General features: G+C 50.1%; 1 protein-coding gene across 2 annotated transcripts in view; it reads right to left on the bottom strand.

The window, feature by feature from the left end:
- The window catches only part of UBE2G2 (ubiquitin conjugating enzyme E2 G2), a 37,031-nt gene that overhangs the window by 15,218 nt on the left and 5,190 nt on the right, over positions 1-16,623 (bottom strand). Inside the window, exons 1-3 of one of the 2 annotated variants that reach the window (XM_059392502.1) lie at positions 2,183-2,273; positions 262-297; positions 123-168 (exon numbers count right to left, since the gene is read on the bottom strand). In XM_059392502.1, the coding sequence (XP_059248485.1) occupies positions 123-163 (41 nt within the window). In that variant the 5' untranslated portion in view covers positions 164-168; positions 262-297; positions 2,183-2,273. Of the gene's footprint in view, positions 1-122; positions 169-261; positions 298-2,182; positions 2,274-16,623 lie in introns of those variants that run through there. The other variant, XM_059392501.1, reaches the window with a different exon arrangement.

Here is a 16,623-nt window from a genome sequence, read left to right on the forward strand (position 1 = left end):
GCTCAACTCAGGAAACGCACGAAGGAATGGACACTTGGAAGCACCGCATGGCCGCTGAAGGGATTCAAAGGTCCCGTGTCCGGGAAAGTCTTGAAAACCAGAAACACATGTAACGAACTTACATGATCAGTGCCTCCCACTCGAAAAAGTTCTCTTCATTCATGGGGCCTGCAGGGGAAAAAAACAATTTCCACAATGAATTGTGAAGGCAACACTGGCGATCAGAAGTAGGTTATAAAGAGGTTAAGTGCAGTGCCTTACCTGCCACAATTCCTTCTGGAGGATTCAGCGTTAGTTCTATAAAACGAAAAAGTAAAACCATTATGAAACACAATGTGTATTAGGCTGGCATTTTAAAAAACACTTTTTAAAAGTATGTAAGAGGGGCGTCTGGGTGGCTCAGTGGGTTAAGCCTCTGCCTTCGGCTCAGGTCATGATCTCAGGGTGCTGGGATCGAGTCCCGCATCGGGCTCTCTGCTCAGCAGGGAGCCGGCTTCCCCCTCTCTCTCTGCCTGCCTCTCTGCCTGCTCGTGATCTCTGTTAAATAAATAAATAAAATCTTTTAAAAAACGCACACAGTTAAAAGTCTGGTCACAAGACCATTCAGACACGGATGCTCCCGGTCCCCTCGGAGCTCTGAGGAGCAGCCCAGAGCCACGGGCAGCAGCGATCTGAGCAGCCCGTGAGGCCACGGCGACAAGACGCGGCCGAGCACTGATGGTCCGTCACACGTCTCTGCCCAGCACTCCTCCGGCCAGTGGACACGCAGGGGCAAAGGACAGGCAAGGGCCCTGCCTTCAGTGAGCTCAGGCGCTCGGGAAGGGAGACTGCAGACAAGGACCACTCGTGAAGAAAGTTCCAGGTACCGGAGAGTACGACGTGACAAAGTGAGAGAAAGACATGCCCGCGGGGGCAGGGGACGCCTCGCTGTGAAGGTGACACTGGAGGGGCTCCTTTTTTTTTTAACTGAGATAGAGCTGACTTATCCCATGTTAGTTTCAGGTGCGACACAGGGAGCCGGTACCGTTTATATTCTGAAATGGGCGCGGTACGTCGTCTGGCTAGTTAACGTCCACCAACACACGCTCACAAATCAGTTTTTCTTCCAATAAGAACTTTTAAGATCTACTTTCTTAGCAACTTTCAAACGCACCACATGGCATTATCAACTGCAGGCGCCGTGCTGTGCGTGACATCCCCAGGCCTCGCTCCTCTTGTCACCAGTACCTTCCGACCACTTCCACGCTTCCTGCCCACGGCCCATCCCCCGCGGCTACCACGAGGCCGTCCTGAGTCCGGGAGCGGCCGCTCTGATTAAGATTCCCTGCGCGAGACAGACCACCTGACACTCGTCTCTGTCTCACTCTGCTTAGTGTGACGCTCTCGAGGTCCCTCCAAGTTGTCGCAAACGGCAAGATTTCATACTTTGTTGTGGCTGAGTAACACCCCCTGGTACAAGCATTATCCATAACAGCCCCCAAAAATGAAAACACCCAAATATCTATCTATAGAAGATGAGATTAAGAGACTGTGGCAGGGTCACACAAGGCAACAAAAGCGACAATAAATGATGCTACACACAACATAAAGTTGTGCGAGGAAGCCAGGTGTCTACCTATCGGCACAATACTCCTCACGCTACATACATACGCACGACCCAGAACACACAACACAAACTACATGTATCGCTAGGTTACACTGACTACGTTCATTAAAAACCCGGCAAGCTGAGCGCCAACGTTTAGGAACCCAGGCTTCGGTGGAAAAACAAAGCAAGCTGGTGATTCTCCTGCGAAGACAGAGCTGCTCTGGGGCGTGGCAGTCCCACACTGTGGGGTCCTGGGGAGCTCAGACTTCTTGCTTACCCGGGGCGGCGATGCTCGGGGAGCTCACTGAGGGGAACATGTCTTTCCTGCACCTGTCCTCACACCAGCGGATTCCAAATTAACTTTTTAAAAAAGACTTATTTATTCGAGAAAAGATAAAGAGCACGAGCAAACGGGAGGGGGTGGGCAGAGGGAGAGGGACAAGCGGACCCCTCGCTGAGTAGGGAGGCTGACACGCACCCACAGGGACTCGATCCCAGAACCCTGATATCATGACCTGAGCCGAAGGCAGACACTTAACTGACTGAAACACCCCGGTGCCCTTCAAATTAATAAAGGATTTTAAGAGTTGTTACCACGACAGTCTAGATGGGGAAGGAGCTGGCTTGAGTCAGAGTAGTAAGTGAGAACTGGGGTACCGGCGGGGGGGTCCGTTCTGCAGGCAGAGAGGAAGAACAAGGCTGTTCCCGGGTTCCTGGCCAAACAACTAAGCGAACGGTGGCACTATTCCTGTGACGGAACAGGAAGGGACAGGCTTGAAGGGAAAGCAGGAATTTTCATGTAAACACATTAAAATGGAGACCAGGAAACAGACAAGTAAAGGGCTTCTGGGCGGCTCAGCTGGTTAGTCATCTGACTTGGTTTTGGCCCAGGTCATGATCTCAGGGTCAAGGGATCGAGCCCACGTCCGGCTCTGCATTTAGCCAGGAGTCTGCTTGGGATTCTATCTCCTTCTCCCTCTGCCCCTTTCCGCCACTCACTCTTACTCTCTAAAATACGTAAAATAAACCTTAAAAAAATAAAAAGGCAATAGAACAGGCAGGTGGCTGGAGGGACAAGTGCGAGGCTCCAGGGAGAGACGACACTAGCCGTAGAAATCTACGTGCACACGGAAGGGACAGAGCCGCCGGGCAGTCCCCCAGGGAACACCTGGAAACTCAGGTGCCACCGGCAGGTCTCCACAATGACCAGGGAGTACCACCGCCACGGAGGGAGAAGGGACCAGGAACGCTCCACATTCTGCCAGGAACGAGTCCTCCACAAGGAATACGAGCTGCCAAGCCAGCCGGATCCACTGAGAGCCACAGAAGTCACAGCCGGCCGCGGGAAGGGAAGGGCCAGAGCGGGCGCCCAGAGGAAGCCGGGGAAGCAGGGCAGCAGACGCCTCGGAGCGGGCACCAGGTGCGGATGAGGAGGAGGGGTACCAGGAAGGCCGAGCCCCTCGGGTGGGGCAAGACAGACTCTGTCTCAGCCCCTCGTCGCGTCTCTGCGTGACAGCCGACCAGGAGAGCGGCCCCAGGGGATCCCAGAACCCAGCTCCCCAGGCTCCGCACACCCAGTCATCTGAAATCCAGTCTAGTTTTCACGTCTAAAGTCAAATCACCGTATTACAAGAAAAACCCAACAGATTAAAGCAGGTGAGTTACAAACCGCTGTGCCTGAGAGAGCACAACAGTAGAGACGGCACTGGTTCCCCGGGAGCCCTGAAGGGGTGCTTCCCCGCAAACAAGCTGGCTGTGCTCTTCACCTGCGGCCCGCTGGAAGCGCTCACCCTCCCCGGAGGGAGGCCGGAGGGTGCTCTCTGGGCGGCTGCAAGCACCCAGCACCCAGCGCGGCCCACCCGCATCCTGACTCGACAGCGGCACCTACTGGTCAGAGGGGAACTGCGCGGCCCAAGCTGCCCCGAGGGGAAGGGGTCCTGACTCTCCTTTCTCCGCTTTGTTCCAAACACACACCCGCAGAGCTTTCACGTTTACTGGCAAAAGCAAATTCAAAAAGAAAAACTCTTAACAGTATCAGAGAAGTCTGCACAAACCATAGCACTGAACCCTTGAGAATGCTAATTTGTTCAAAACATTTTAATAGTGGCTTAAAAAAGTCACCACACAAAATGCAATAGAAACTCAACTCCGACCCAGCGATCCCAGTCTTGGAGCCTCCCCTAGCAACAGATACACTGGTAAAAACAGGAAAAGAGGTAGGCATTAGGCTATTCATTTCAGAATTATTTGTAATAGCAAAACACTGGAAATTTGACCCAAATATCTATCAACAGGGGACCAGTCAGTCAAATCATGATTCTTCTACCAACGGAGTATTTCGCTGCTGGAAGAAAAGATGCACGCTCTCTGTACAGGTGTACAACGAAATGAAAAAAAAAAACCACAGAAAGTGGAGAAAAGCTTGTACCGAGGGTCTGTAAAGAGGTGATTAAATAAAAATGAGGCTGTTAAGGGCCTGAGTCCACCAGGCCTGGTGTTCTCGGACGACCAGCACCCAGCCCCAGGAGGATGGCACCCACACACACCCCCAGGAGAGAGGCTCCGGAAGAGCCAGGCCTGGCCCCAGCTGGACGTCAGACCCAAAGACAATATTTCTGTTGTTGGAGGCCCTACTCCCAGGTATTTTGTCTCTGCAGCTCTAGAACACGAACACGGTCCTCGAGCAGGCGCGCGGCCATCTGTAAGTAATCTGCAGGGGAACCCTGACCCTTAACTCACGGCGCGCCCAAGCCTTTCCCTGACACTGACCACAGATGACCAGGAGAAACTACACCGTACTGAGAAAGACACGTGATTTGTCATAGGAGAAAATCGTAGCAATCTCCCAGTAGGCTGGGGTTTCTTAAACACGGAGAGCATGAAATATTTTGGAAGTAAACAGACTGGACTTCAGTGAAATCAAGAAATCCTCTGCTCTTCAAAAGGCTGCGCTACGGAAACTCAAAGGCACACCACACGGGCTGCTGCTCCGGCAGTGCCCTCCGGTCACACAAAACCAAGGAGTTCTAAGGCTCTGCTAGACAACAGCATGCATAGGGTTAACACTGTAATGTACACTTAAAAACTGGTAAGAAGAGGAAATTATGGGGTTTTTTTTTTAACCACAATTTTAAAAAAGGGCAAGCCTCAGTTTAAGGGAAAATATTTACAAAACATCCAACGAAAGACTGTAGATACATTATATAAAGAACTGTTACAACTTACCAAGAAAACAATATACTTGAAAATCAGCAGAAGACTCAAGACCCAGGATGGCATGAAACACACAGAACAATGCTCAGTGTCATTGATTAGGAAAGCACCTATCGGGGCGCCTGGGTGGTTCCATCGGATGAGCATCTGCCTTCGGCTCACGTCATGATCCTGAGGTCTTGGGATCAAGTCCTGCGTTGGGCTCAGCGCTCAGCAGGGAACCTGCTTGAGATTCGCTCCCCCTCTGCCCTTCCCCCAATTCACATGCACGTACACTCTCTCTCTAAAATAAAATAAAGTCTGGGGGCGCCTGGGTGGCTCAGTGGGTTGAGCCTCTGCCATAGGCTTGGATCGTGATCTCAGGGTCCTGGGATCGAGCCCCGCATCGGGCTCTCTGCTCAGCAGGGAGCCTGCTCCCCTGCCCCGCCTGCCTCTCTGCCTCACAGAGACTTGTGATCTCTCTCTGTCAAATAAATAAAAATCTATAAAAAAAAAATAATAAAAGTCTTAAAAACAAAATAAAACCCTAAAGGCTGGCTGGGCCATAAGCACACATCAAGCAAGTGAGGAGGAAACCACGCTGAAGCAGCGGGGAGAGGCTGGGACAGAATCCCAGCCCTCCTCGCGGTATCTCACAACCAGGAGCAAACGCAAAATCCAGAGCTTCTCCCTGAGCAGCAAAAGGTTCCAACCTCACAGCAGCGCCCCGACTTCTAAGACATACACTTGAATAGACAAGCTCCCAAACACCTAACTTTGAAATCCCAGGGGACTCGCATCCCGAGACCGCAAGACAGGAGTAATTCGGGAAGGCTCCCTGGAGCGGCTTGCACACGGGGACCCAGGCGCCCCGGGGCCCAGCTCAGAGGGAGCCCGTGGCTTGTGCCTAGACCGAAGAGAAGCAGGCTCACCTGCGTCTGTCAGGGCGCCGGCCTGAGGGCAGGCACGTGATCTGACACACACACACGTCAATAGCCTGCTGGGTCACTCTCCACTGGGAACGGGGACTTGGGGGCCACCCTTGCCCCCACCCTTTGCTGGGCTCTGGGGCACCAGCATCTCCCTGAAGGGAGCTTCTATGCGTACCTAGTGCCCTGATTTCTGGGGCTGTCATCCACCGAACAGCTCTCGATCACCTGGCTCTGCAGGCCAGGGACACTTGGGCACCCGCTCCCAGGAAACTGTAATAATCAGTATCACACAGAAAGGAGCTCACACTTATCTGGTGTCCCAAATTCTATGCCTGCTTCTGGGGACTTCTCTACATCACCTGACTCCGGCAGCCAGTGGGACTTACGCTGTGGGTTCTGGAGGACCCTAACCAGTGAAGGAAGGGTTCTTAAACAGGCAGTACCCCTGGGAAAGCAAGAAGCCACAGATTCAGGAGCCGGTCTCTCTGTGCAGGGGGCCCTGCACTGGGTGTGGAGCGGGGTCTCTCTGTGGATTCTCTCCCCTTCTGCCCCCTCAACTCCCTCTCTCCCTCTCTAAAAACAAACAAACAAAAAAAGAAGTTGCAGAGAGAGGAATACAAAAGCTGACTGAAACACAGCCTAGATGAAGCAGAAGAAAGGGTCAGCTCAGTCAAGGAGTGGAGATCAGGTGATCAGAGCAGCAAGAAGAAAAAAGAAAAAAATGTGAAGATAGCTTAGGGGCTTATAGGACAATATCGAACAGACTCATATTTGGATCACAGGAAAAGAGAGAGAGAGAAAAGTTCAGAAATCTCCTTGAAGAAGTAACAGCTGGGGGAAAAAAAAAAAGTAATGGCTGAAAACTTCCCTAATCTGGAGAAGGAAACAGACATCCAGATCCAAGAAGCCCAGAGAGTTTCAAATAAGAGGAACCCAATGGGACCCACACCAAGACATATTATGGTTACACGTCAAAAACTAACGACCAGGAGCGAATCTTAAAAGCAGCAGATGAGGGAGGGGAGGTCGTGGCAGGAGGATAAATCAGCAGCAGGAGAAAAACAGCTTATTATGTACAAGGAAACCCCTTAAGTCTCAGCGGATTTTTCAGCAGAAACTCTGCAGGCCAGAGAGAGTGGCACGACGTACTCAGTGCTGAAAGGAAAACCTCTAACCAAGATAACTCTACCCGGCAAAGCCATCATTCGGAAGTGAAGACGTAAAGTGTTTTCCGGAGAAACAAAATCTCAAAGAGTTCATCACCACTAACACGGCCTTCAAGGAATGTTCTTCTTTAAGCTGATAAGAGGGGGTGTCACAAGAGCACGTGTGAAAGAATAAATCTCACTGGAAAGTTGAATATATAGTAAAAGTAGTGGGTTAAGCACTTAAAAAGCTAGGATGAAGGTTAAAAGACATAGGAAGTAAAAAATAACTGATTATGATAATTAAAGAACACAGATAGGGCGCCTGGGTGGCTCAGTGGGTTAAGCCACTGCCTTCGGCTCAGGTCATGATCTCAGGGTCCTGGGATCAAGTCCCGCATCGGGCTCTCTGCTCAGCGGGGAGCCTGCTTCCTCCTCTCTCTCTCTGCCTGCCTCTCTGCCTACTTGTGATCTCTCTCTGTCAAATAAATAAATAAAATCTTAAAAAAAAAAAAAAAAAGAACACAGATAAAAGAATGTACAGTGGGACATCAAAATATCAAATGTGGGGGTGAGGGAGAGTAAAAGTGTTGAGCTTTAGGAACTTAAGTCATTATCAACTTAAAACAGACTGTTACAAGCATAAGTTGTTATAGGTAAGCCTCATGGTAGCTAGCCACAAAGCAAAAGCCTGGGGCAGACCTACAAAAGATAAAGAAATACAAGCATACCACCTGAGAAAGTCATCAAACCACGAAGAAGAAAGCAAGAAGAAGAAAGGAACAGAGAGGAGCTATAGGAAATGTGAGAAGGGACGCCTGGGTGGCTCAGTGGGTTAAGTGTCTGTCTTTGGCTCGGGTCATAATCCCAGGGTCCTGGGATCGAGCCCTCCATCGGGCTCCCCACTCCGTGGGGAGTCTGCTTCTCCCTCTGCCTGCTGCTTCCCTGCTTGTGCTTGCTCTCTGTCAAATAAATAAAATTTAAAAAAAAAAAAAAAACTTTCAGAAAACAATTAACAAAAATGGCAACAATCACATGCTAAGTAATTACTTCAAATGTAAGTGGACTAAACTCTCCAATCAAAAGACAGGGAGTGGCTAAATGGGTAATAAAAATCAAGAGCCGGGGCACCTGGGTGGCTCAGTCCTTAAGCATCTGCCTTTGGCTCAGGTCTATGATCCCAGGGTCCTGGGATCGAGCCCCGCATGGGGCTCCCTGCTCTGCGGCGAGCCTGCTTCTCCCTCTCCCACTCCCCTTGCTTGTGTTCCCTCTCTCACTGTGTCTCTCTCTGTCACACAAATAAATAAAATCTTTAAAAAAAAAAAATTCAAGACCCATCCCTACACTGCTTACAAGAGATGCACTTGAGATGTCAGGACACACACACTACAAGTAAAGGGATAAAAAAGATGTTCCATGCAAATGGAAACCAAAAGAAATCTGGAGCAGCTATACTTCTACCAGACAAAACAGACTTTAAAACAGAGACTGTATTAAGAGATAAAGAAAGGAATTACATAACGATAAAAGAGTCAATCCACAAGAAGATGTAATATTTGTAAATATTTAAGCGCCCAACACAGGAGCCCCTGAATATATAAAGCAAATTTTGAGAGACCTAAAGAGAGACACAGACAGTAATACACTAGTAGCAGGGGATTTTAATACCCCACTTACATACAGAAAATCAGTAAGAAAACACCGGCCTTAAGTAACACGTTAGACCAGATGGGCTCAACAGATATTTGCAGAGCATTCCATTCAAAAGCAGCAGAAGACACGTTGTTCTTAAGTGCAAAGGGAACATTTTCCAGGACAATTTACATGTTAGGCCAGAGAATAAGTCTTAACAAATTTAAGAGGAGTAAAATCATACGAAGCATCTTTTCTGATCACAATTATGTGAAACTAGAGATTAGTTACATGAAGAACACTGGAATATTCACAACATGCTACTGAAAAACCAATGAGTCAATAAAGAAATCAAAAGAAAAATTTTAAAAAATACCTGGAGACAAAATTAAAACAAAGAAAATGTGATATACTAAAATTAATGAGATGCAGCAAAAGCAGTTCTAAAAGAGAAGATCACAGTGAAAATTCCTATGTCAAGAAACAGGAAAAATCTCAAATAAAGCACCTACTTTACACCTCAAGAAACCAGAAAAACCAGTGAAGCCCAGAGTTAGCAGAAGGAAGGAAGGAACAAACATTAGAATGGAAATAAATGAAATAGACTAAGAAGACAACAGAAATGATGAAACTAAGAGCTGGTTCTTCAAAAGATAAAATCGACACACCTCTAGCTAGACTCACCTCATTAAATGGAGAGAAGACCCAAACCACAAAAGTAGAAATGAAAGAGATGTTACAGCTGACACCACAGAAATACAAGGGATCACAAGAGACTACCACGGACGACTGCCGGCCAACAAACTGCACCTAGAAGAAATGGATGAATTCTTGGGGAACACACAACCTCCTAAGAGTGAAGCATGATGAAAGAGAAAATCTGAACACATGGATGACTGGTCAGGAGACTGAATCAGTAATTAGAAACCTCCCAACATACCCAAGTCCAGGACCAGATGGTTTCACTGGTGAATTCTACCCAACATTCAAAGAATTAATTAATACCAGCTCTTCTCTCAAACTCTTCCAAAACAAAGACAAAACAAACAAACGAACAAAAAACAGATGCGGAGGGAACATTTTACAAAGCCAGTTTCACCGTAATACCAAAACCAGACAAGAATGTCACAAGGAAACTACAGGCCAATATCCCTGGTGAACACAGATGCAAAAATCCCCAAGAAAATATTAGCAAACCCAATTCAACACATAGTAAGAGGATCATAGAGCATAATCAAATGACATTTATTCCAGGAATGCAAGAATGGTTCAACATCTGCAAATGAGTCAACGGGACAGACCATATTAACAAAATGAAGGATAAGAATTATACGATTATCTCATCTGGTGCAGAAACTCTCAGCAAAGCAGGTGGAGATGGAACACAACTCAACATAACAAAAGCCATATATGAAATCCCACAGCCAACACCAGACTCAATGGTGAAAAGCTGGAAGGTTATCCTCTAAGATCAGGAACAAGATAAGGATACCTCTTACCACTCTTATCCAACAGAGTAGGCAAGAAAAAGAAATAAAACACATCCGAATTGGAAAGGAAGAATTAAAACTGTTACTATCTACAGCATACATGACATTATACATAAAATAAAACACATCCGAATTGGATGTGTTAGAATAACACATGTTAGAATAAACAAATTCAGTAAAGTTGCAGGACACAAACAAAATTAATACACAAAAATCTGTTGTGTTTCTATACATTAATAGTGAATTATCAAAAAAAGGAATTAAGAATTCCATTTATAACTGCATAAAAATGAATAAAATACCTAGAAATAAACTTAACCAAGGAGGTGAGAGACCTGTATGTTTAAAACTACAACACACTGTGGCACTTGGGTGGCTCCGTTGGTTACGCATCTGCCTTTAGCTCGGGTCACAATCCTGGGGTTGAGTCCCGCATCGGGCTCCCTGCTCCATGGGGAGCCCGCTTCTCCCTTTCCCTCCGCCTCTGCCTGCCATTCCCCCCTGCTTGTACGCTCTCTCTGACAAATAAATAAAAATAAAATCTTAAAAAAAAAAAACCTACAAGACATTAATGAAAGACAGAAATGGAAAGACAGCCTATGCTCATGGATTGGAAGAATGAAATTATTAAAATATCCATACTACACAAAGCAACATACAGATTCAGTGCAATCTCTATCAAAATTACAACGGCACTTCTCAAAAAATAGAGCATGCCTAAAAATTGTATGGAACCACCAAAGACCCAGAGTAGCCAAAGCAAACTTGAGAAAGAACAAAGCTGGAAGCATGACGCTCTTTGATTCCAAACTATATCACAAAGCTACAGTAGTTAAAACACCGAGAACTGGCATAAAAGCCGATACTTAGATTAGTGGAACAAAATAACCCAGAAATAAATCCACACATATATGGTCTATTAACTTAGAACAAAGGAGCCAAGAATACACAATGAGGAAAACACAGGTGAGTACACTTTTCAGACAAAATGCTGTTACACAGAGTGTAAACACAACTTTTACATGTACCAGGAAACCAAAGAATCCACGTGGCCAGCTTGCCTGTAATATTCACTTTCTTGTGGTCTGAAACTCAACCCACAAGATCGCCAGGGTAAGCCTGTATGCAATGGAATATTTGGAGGGGGAAGAACTGTTGCAATTTTCAGGAACAGGGACAGAGCTGGAGGACATCAAGCGAAGTGAAGTAAGACAGAACACCCAGCATCTCCCACACGTAGAGGCGACAGTGTGTATAAGAAACAAGGTCAGAGATACAAAGTGCAGACGGGTGGCTGCCAGAGGTGGAGAAGCTGGGGGGGGGCGGAAATGAGTGAATTGTTCTGGTTTGGGGTTCTTTTTTTTTTTTTTAAATAAATTGAATTTAAAACAATTTAAAAAACAAGCACAGAAAGTGGTAGAATACATTAAGATGTCTTAAAAATTAAGAAAAATGTAAAACTACAATGACAGACCACACTACACACCAAACAGAATGACTAAACATTTAAAACCCCATCACACCAAGCGTGGACAAGGCAGTGGAACCACCACTTTAATACACTGACGGCAGAAATGTAAAACTGTACAACCACTCGGGAAAACAGTTTGGCTGTTTCTTTAAAACTCAAACATTAACCTCACAGGTGAGCCATGCATTTGCCCGAGAGATGAACATGTCTGTCCACGGAAAGACTCCAGCGCTGCTGGAGGATTATTTATATTGACCAAGAAGCAGAAACCGCCCAAAGGTCCACCGAATGCAGGAACATGCTCTGGTCCGTGCAGACGGCGGACGGTCACCCTGCAGCGGAAAGGCCACAACTCGCAGGACGGACGGCTACAGAGTCGCACTGGATGAAAAAATCCCGAGGAGAGAAAAGACGAGACAATCTACAGTGACTCAGAGCAGATGGGTCGGTGGTTACCCGGAGTCCAGGGCCCAGGAAGGCACAGAAGAGCTGGATCCAGAAGCAGAAGGACACTTGTGGGGCAGTGGGCACGCCCCTCATCCTGACTGTGGCCAGGGCTTCAGTGGTGTGTGCATCCCCAAAAGTCATCGCACTGTAAACCGAGTATATTAACGTGTTGTGTGTAAGTTAAACCTTAACGAAACAGCTTTAAAAAGAAAAAGAAAGACGGCTGGGGAGAAAGACGCCACAAAGGCTGAACGAAGACGAAGAGCAAACTTACAACATGCGCGACCAACCATGGACCGGGGTACGCAAAGGCGTAGAGAACATGCGAAAGACACCTACAAATCAGTAAGAAAACGACAGACCACTCTGGGAATTTGGTAAAAGACAAAACGGGCATTTCACAAAGGAAAACACATAAGCCACCTACAAACGTGACAGGACGCTCAACTTCCATCACAGCACACGAATTAAAACCACAAGGGACCATGTCCTTAGACACGGCCGTGCCCGATGTAGACCGTGCCCCACACCAAGGTGTCAGGGAACGTTCCAGGCAATGCGCACAGGGACAAGCACACAGAGAACCAGGCTGGCATGAACCAGGAACGTGGATTACGTGGATTACGAGCTCCGTGGCTGTCTTACACCCCGGATACAGACTTTGCACAAAGGCACCAGCCATGGCCACACCAGCATCATATACACATACACACACACACATACACATATAAATGAAAACTGGAAACAACCCAAGTGCCCACCCATGAAGGACGGGATGAATTCTGGCTTCTTCATGAACTCGACCACCACCCAGCAGTGGAAAGGAGCCACAGCTATGGGCTAGGACAGGCCTAACTCTCAGAGTCAGTGCTGAGAACACACACTGCACGATTCCATCTCAATTCTTAAGACAACAGCAGGCAAAAACGAACAGTACGCTGCCTGTAAGCCCGTTAAGCAGCAGAACTCCGAAGAGAAGGAAAGGAGCCCGTCACTGGACTTCAGCGGCAGTAACCTGCGGGGGGCGGGGGGCGGCACAGATTTCCAGCTGCCGCGAACGCTGCTTCTTGGGGGGTGTCCTGCGTACAGATGTCATGTACCGTTTCATTTTCCATCTGAACAGACCCATTTACCTCTACCCGTACAGTACGCTTCACAACACAGAGGGTTTTTGAAAACTTCAAAAGGGATACCTACTGCCAGGGAGAAAGGACAGTGACCAGAGGGACGGACAGGAGTCTGGGGGTTCGGGGAAGCCTTCTGCAGGGGAGCAGGGTATCCAGGGGAAGGAAGTGCTGATGCCCAGGATGTGGCCGGCGGGCTGAGGGCACAAGGGTCAGCAGAAGTCAGAGAGGCAGGGCTCACCGCCAGGCCTTTGGTTCTCACAGCAAAGGCGCTGGGCAGAGGGACGTGAGCTGACAAGCTGGAAGGGGCTCTCCCCCCGCTGCGCGGAGAACAAAGCAGGACAAGGGCAGAAGAGAAGACCCTTCAGGACTGTCCTGGCTGTAAGCCAGGCCACAGCTGAGCGGCTGGGCCCAGCGTGGGACCCCAGATAAAGTCTGAAGGTGGGACAACAGGTTCCACGGGAACAGAAAACAGAAGGAGTCATCAAGGGCGAATCTAAGGTTTTGGGCCCAAAACCATGGAAGAAGGGGGCTGCCGGCCTGACACAGGGGACTGCGGGGAGCGCTGGTGCGGGCAGGGCAGGCGCTCAGCTCTCCACGTTCAAGTTTGCGGTTCTTATTCAGTACGGCCTAGGTGGAGCACAGCCCCAGAATCTGTGACTGCGACCTTGTTTGATGGTGATCCTGCTGGGGTGGGGGGGGCACTGGACGAAGGTGGGGTCCTAAGCCGATGCCTGGCAGCTCCCTAAAAGGGAAGACAGGCGGAGATGGGAGTTACACTGCCACAGCAAGGAGCAGCAAGGGCTTCTGGCCACCAGCAGCTGCCGGAGGCTGAGAGGGCCCCCCCCCCCCAACGCCTGCAGAGTGTGGCCCTGCCGACACCTTGGTCTGGGCCTTCGGGCCTCCAGAAGAGCCGCAGAACGAATTCCTGCTTCGTGAAGACACTCGGCCAGCGCTACGTTGTTAAGGAGACCCCGAAACCCAATGCCGGAGTCTATTTCTCACGCTCGTCGGGAAGGCTGGATGTGTGACAATACAACTTAAAAGAGATCCACACGGGATCTGGGGCACCTGGTGGCTCAGTCAGCTGAGTGTCTACCCCCGATCTCAGCTCGAGTCTTCGTCAGGCTGGGTGTGGAGCTTACTTTAAAAATAAAAATAAAATAAATTTTAAAAATACAAAAGAAAAAAACCTGGGTTCTTTTTCTGACTCTCCCTTTTCTGGTTCTAAGAACCGAGGCAAAACATTCTGCCTCTGGTTCAATTTCCTGCAAGATGGGAAACACCGGGGGCCGAACAGAACCCCACGCCAGGTTCCCGAGCCCGTAGATTTCTGCAGCTCTGGGACTATTCCCAAGTACGAAAACGTCCGCCTGAGCCCTCTCCCTATCACCTGCTGAAACCTCACGTCACAGAGAGGCTGTTCCACAAAATCCACCCGCACGACGGACGCGCCACCCTCAAGTGGCGAGACAAACGGGACGCTAATCCGCGAAAGATGAGGCTGACTGGGATTTTATGATGTTTCTAGATCCAGCAACAGCACAACTCCCCTCGGTGACATACTGTACCCGCTGTCCTCCGATGTCAGCACAAACTCGTGACTTAGAACAGCACTCGCTGGGGGCGCCTGAGTGGCTGAGTCAGTGATTTCGGCTCAGGTCATGGTCTCAGGGTCCTGGGATCAAGTCCCACCTCGGGCTCCCCACTCTGGGGGGAGTCTGCTCCTCCCTCTCCCTCTGCCCGCTCCCCTCGCCCCGACCCCACTCTTGCTCTCTCTCTCTCAAATAAATAAATAAAAACCTTAAAAAAATAAAAAACAGCAAACCACCTATGGGTGACATGCCAGTTTCTGCGTGTCACAAGGGCAGGTGGTTCTCCGCGTAGAGTCTCAAGGGACAGCGTCAAGGTAGGGCTCCTGGCAGGTGCCACCCCACATTCACTCAGGTTCTTAGGAGAACTCCGGTCCCTGCGGCTGTAGGACAGAGGCTCCCCAGGGATCAGTCCTAGGTCCTAAGGGCCACCCCCGTTCCTCAGTTCCTGGTCTCCCGCGCATCTTCCACGCCAGCCACAGCAGGGGGAGTCCTCTTCCTGCTTTGAACTTCCCGAACCTCCCCCCCCGCCCCACCCCTCCTCCTTCCTCTACAGTTTTGGGGGATTATTGGGTTGTACCCCAATAATCCAGGTTACTCTCCCGACCTGTACGTCGGCTACTCGGTAACCTCCAAGTCACACCTCCAGAGTGCCCCCCAGCAGCGCTAGACTCGGGCCTGGCGGGTGGAGCAGGGCAAGCGAGCTCACGGAGACGCCGGCGGGTTCCCCGAGACGTCCCGTTAACACAGAAAAACACATATGGTACCACTTTGGAAGTCAAGTGTTACCAGCATTCCATTACTGCAAAGGACAGGAGTGTTGAAATAAGACGAGGTTTTTGTAAATCCAGAAAAAGCAAAAATAATCTTTCCTAATGCAACTATCCTCAGCAATTACAAGGTCAACAATGCAGAGTCGGGGTCAGAGCAGCAGCACAGGCTCCCCTGACCCCTTCCTACAGACCAGAGACAGCGACGCTCGCTGCAGCCCAGAACTGGGACTGAACGGACTAACGCAAACCGAGAAACACCGACCGGCACGGTGAGAATGACAGGTGTCCCCGCGCACGACCCCAGCCCAACTGCCCACGAGGAGGCAGAGGCAGCAGCGTCCCACTCCCACCCAACCCTCTGTTCCCACTCTGCCCCCCGAAAGCACTCCCACAGCAGAGGACACGGGCTGCGAGCGGTAAGGAAACCCGTATCCTGATGAGCCCACCTCTGCCCGCCCGCGCCCCGCGCTGGCCTGCTGCTGCCACACACGGGCTCTCCCCGCGCAGGGCCAGCTGGTTAGGACACTGGGCTCCCTGCACGTCTACCAGTTACTCTGGCTCATTTCCAACCTTCTGAAGGCGTCCTCCGGGTCATCACAGCAACAGCCTGGAGAACCGAGAGCCACCCACGAATCCTCCCAGAGCAGCCGAGGCAGAGGTGAAGGCCACGCTGGGCCACGAGCTACTAAGCAGCAGCAGGTGCACCCCCTGACGTTGGCCGTGGAGTCGCTGCTCTCCACCCCAGGCGGGCTGCGGCCTGTGTCCAGCAGCAGCTGGGGACACGTTCCACACACCCGCTGGGCCGTGACTTCTGCCAGCTCCTCCACGGGAGCGCTCCGCTGGAAACGGGCAGGACGCGGGATGTTCCCGCTTCTCGGTCCCGCCGTGCTCTCCCAGACATCAGGCACTTCCCCGGCTCAGCAAGCGCCCAGGTGTCCGAGCACCCCCGGAAGAACGACACACCGGTCCCTTGGAACAACGCCCAAATCTGACCTGTCGCCGCCAGTGCATCACAAGGCGCTTTTCCTCCAGCTGCAGCTTTGGTCTCAACCTATGGGCGCCCCATCGGTTTCCCCACGTGCCCACCGGCTCCCCCGTGGCGCGGGTGCAGGGCTCCGCACGACAGGAGCCAGGCGCAGACGCTGACGTGGACGCTGACACTGACAGTAACACGGACCCTGACAGAGACACGGACACACGAGGATGCGGACACAGACGCGGACACAGACACGGACAC

The sequence above is a fragment of the Mustela nigripes genome, chromosome 2 (genome assembly GCF_022355385.1).
Source record: "Mustela nigripes isolate SB6536 chromosome 2, MUSNIG.SB6536, whole genome shotgun sequence".
Classification (NCBI taxonomy): Eukaryota; Metazoa; Chordata; class Mammalia; order Carnivora; family Mustelidae; genus Mustela; species Mustela nigripes.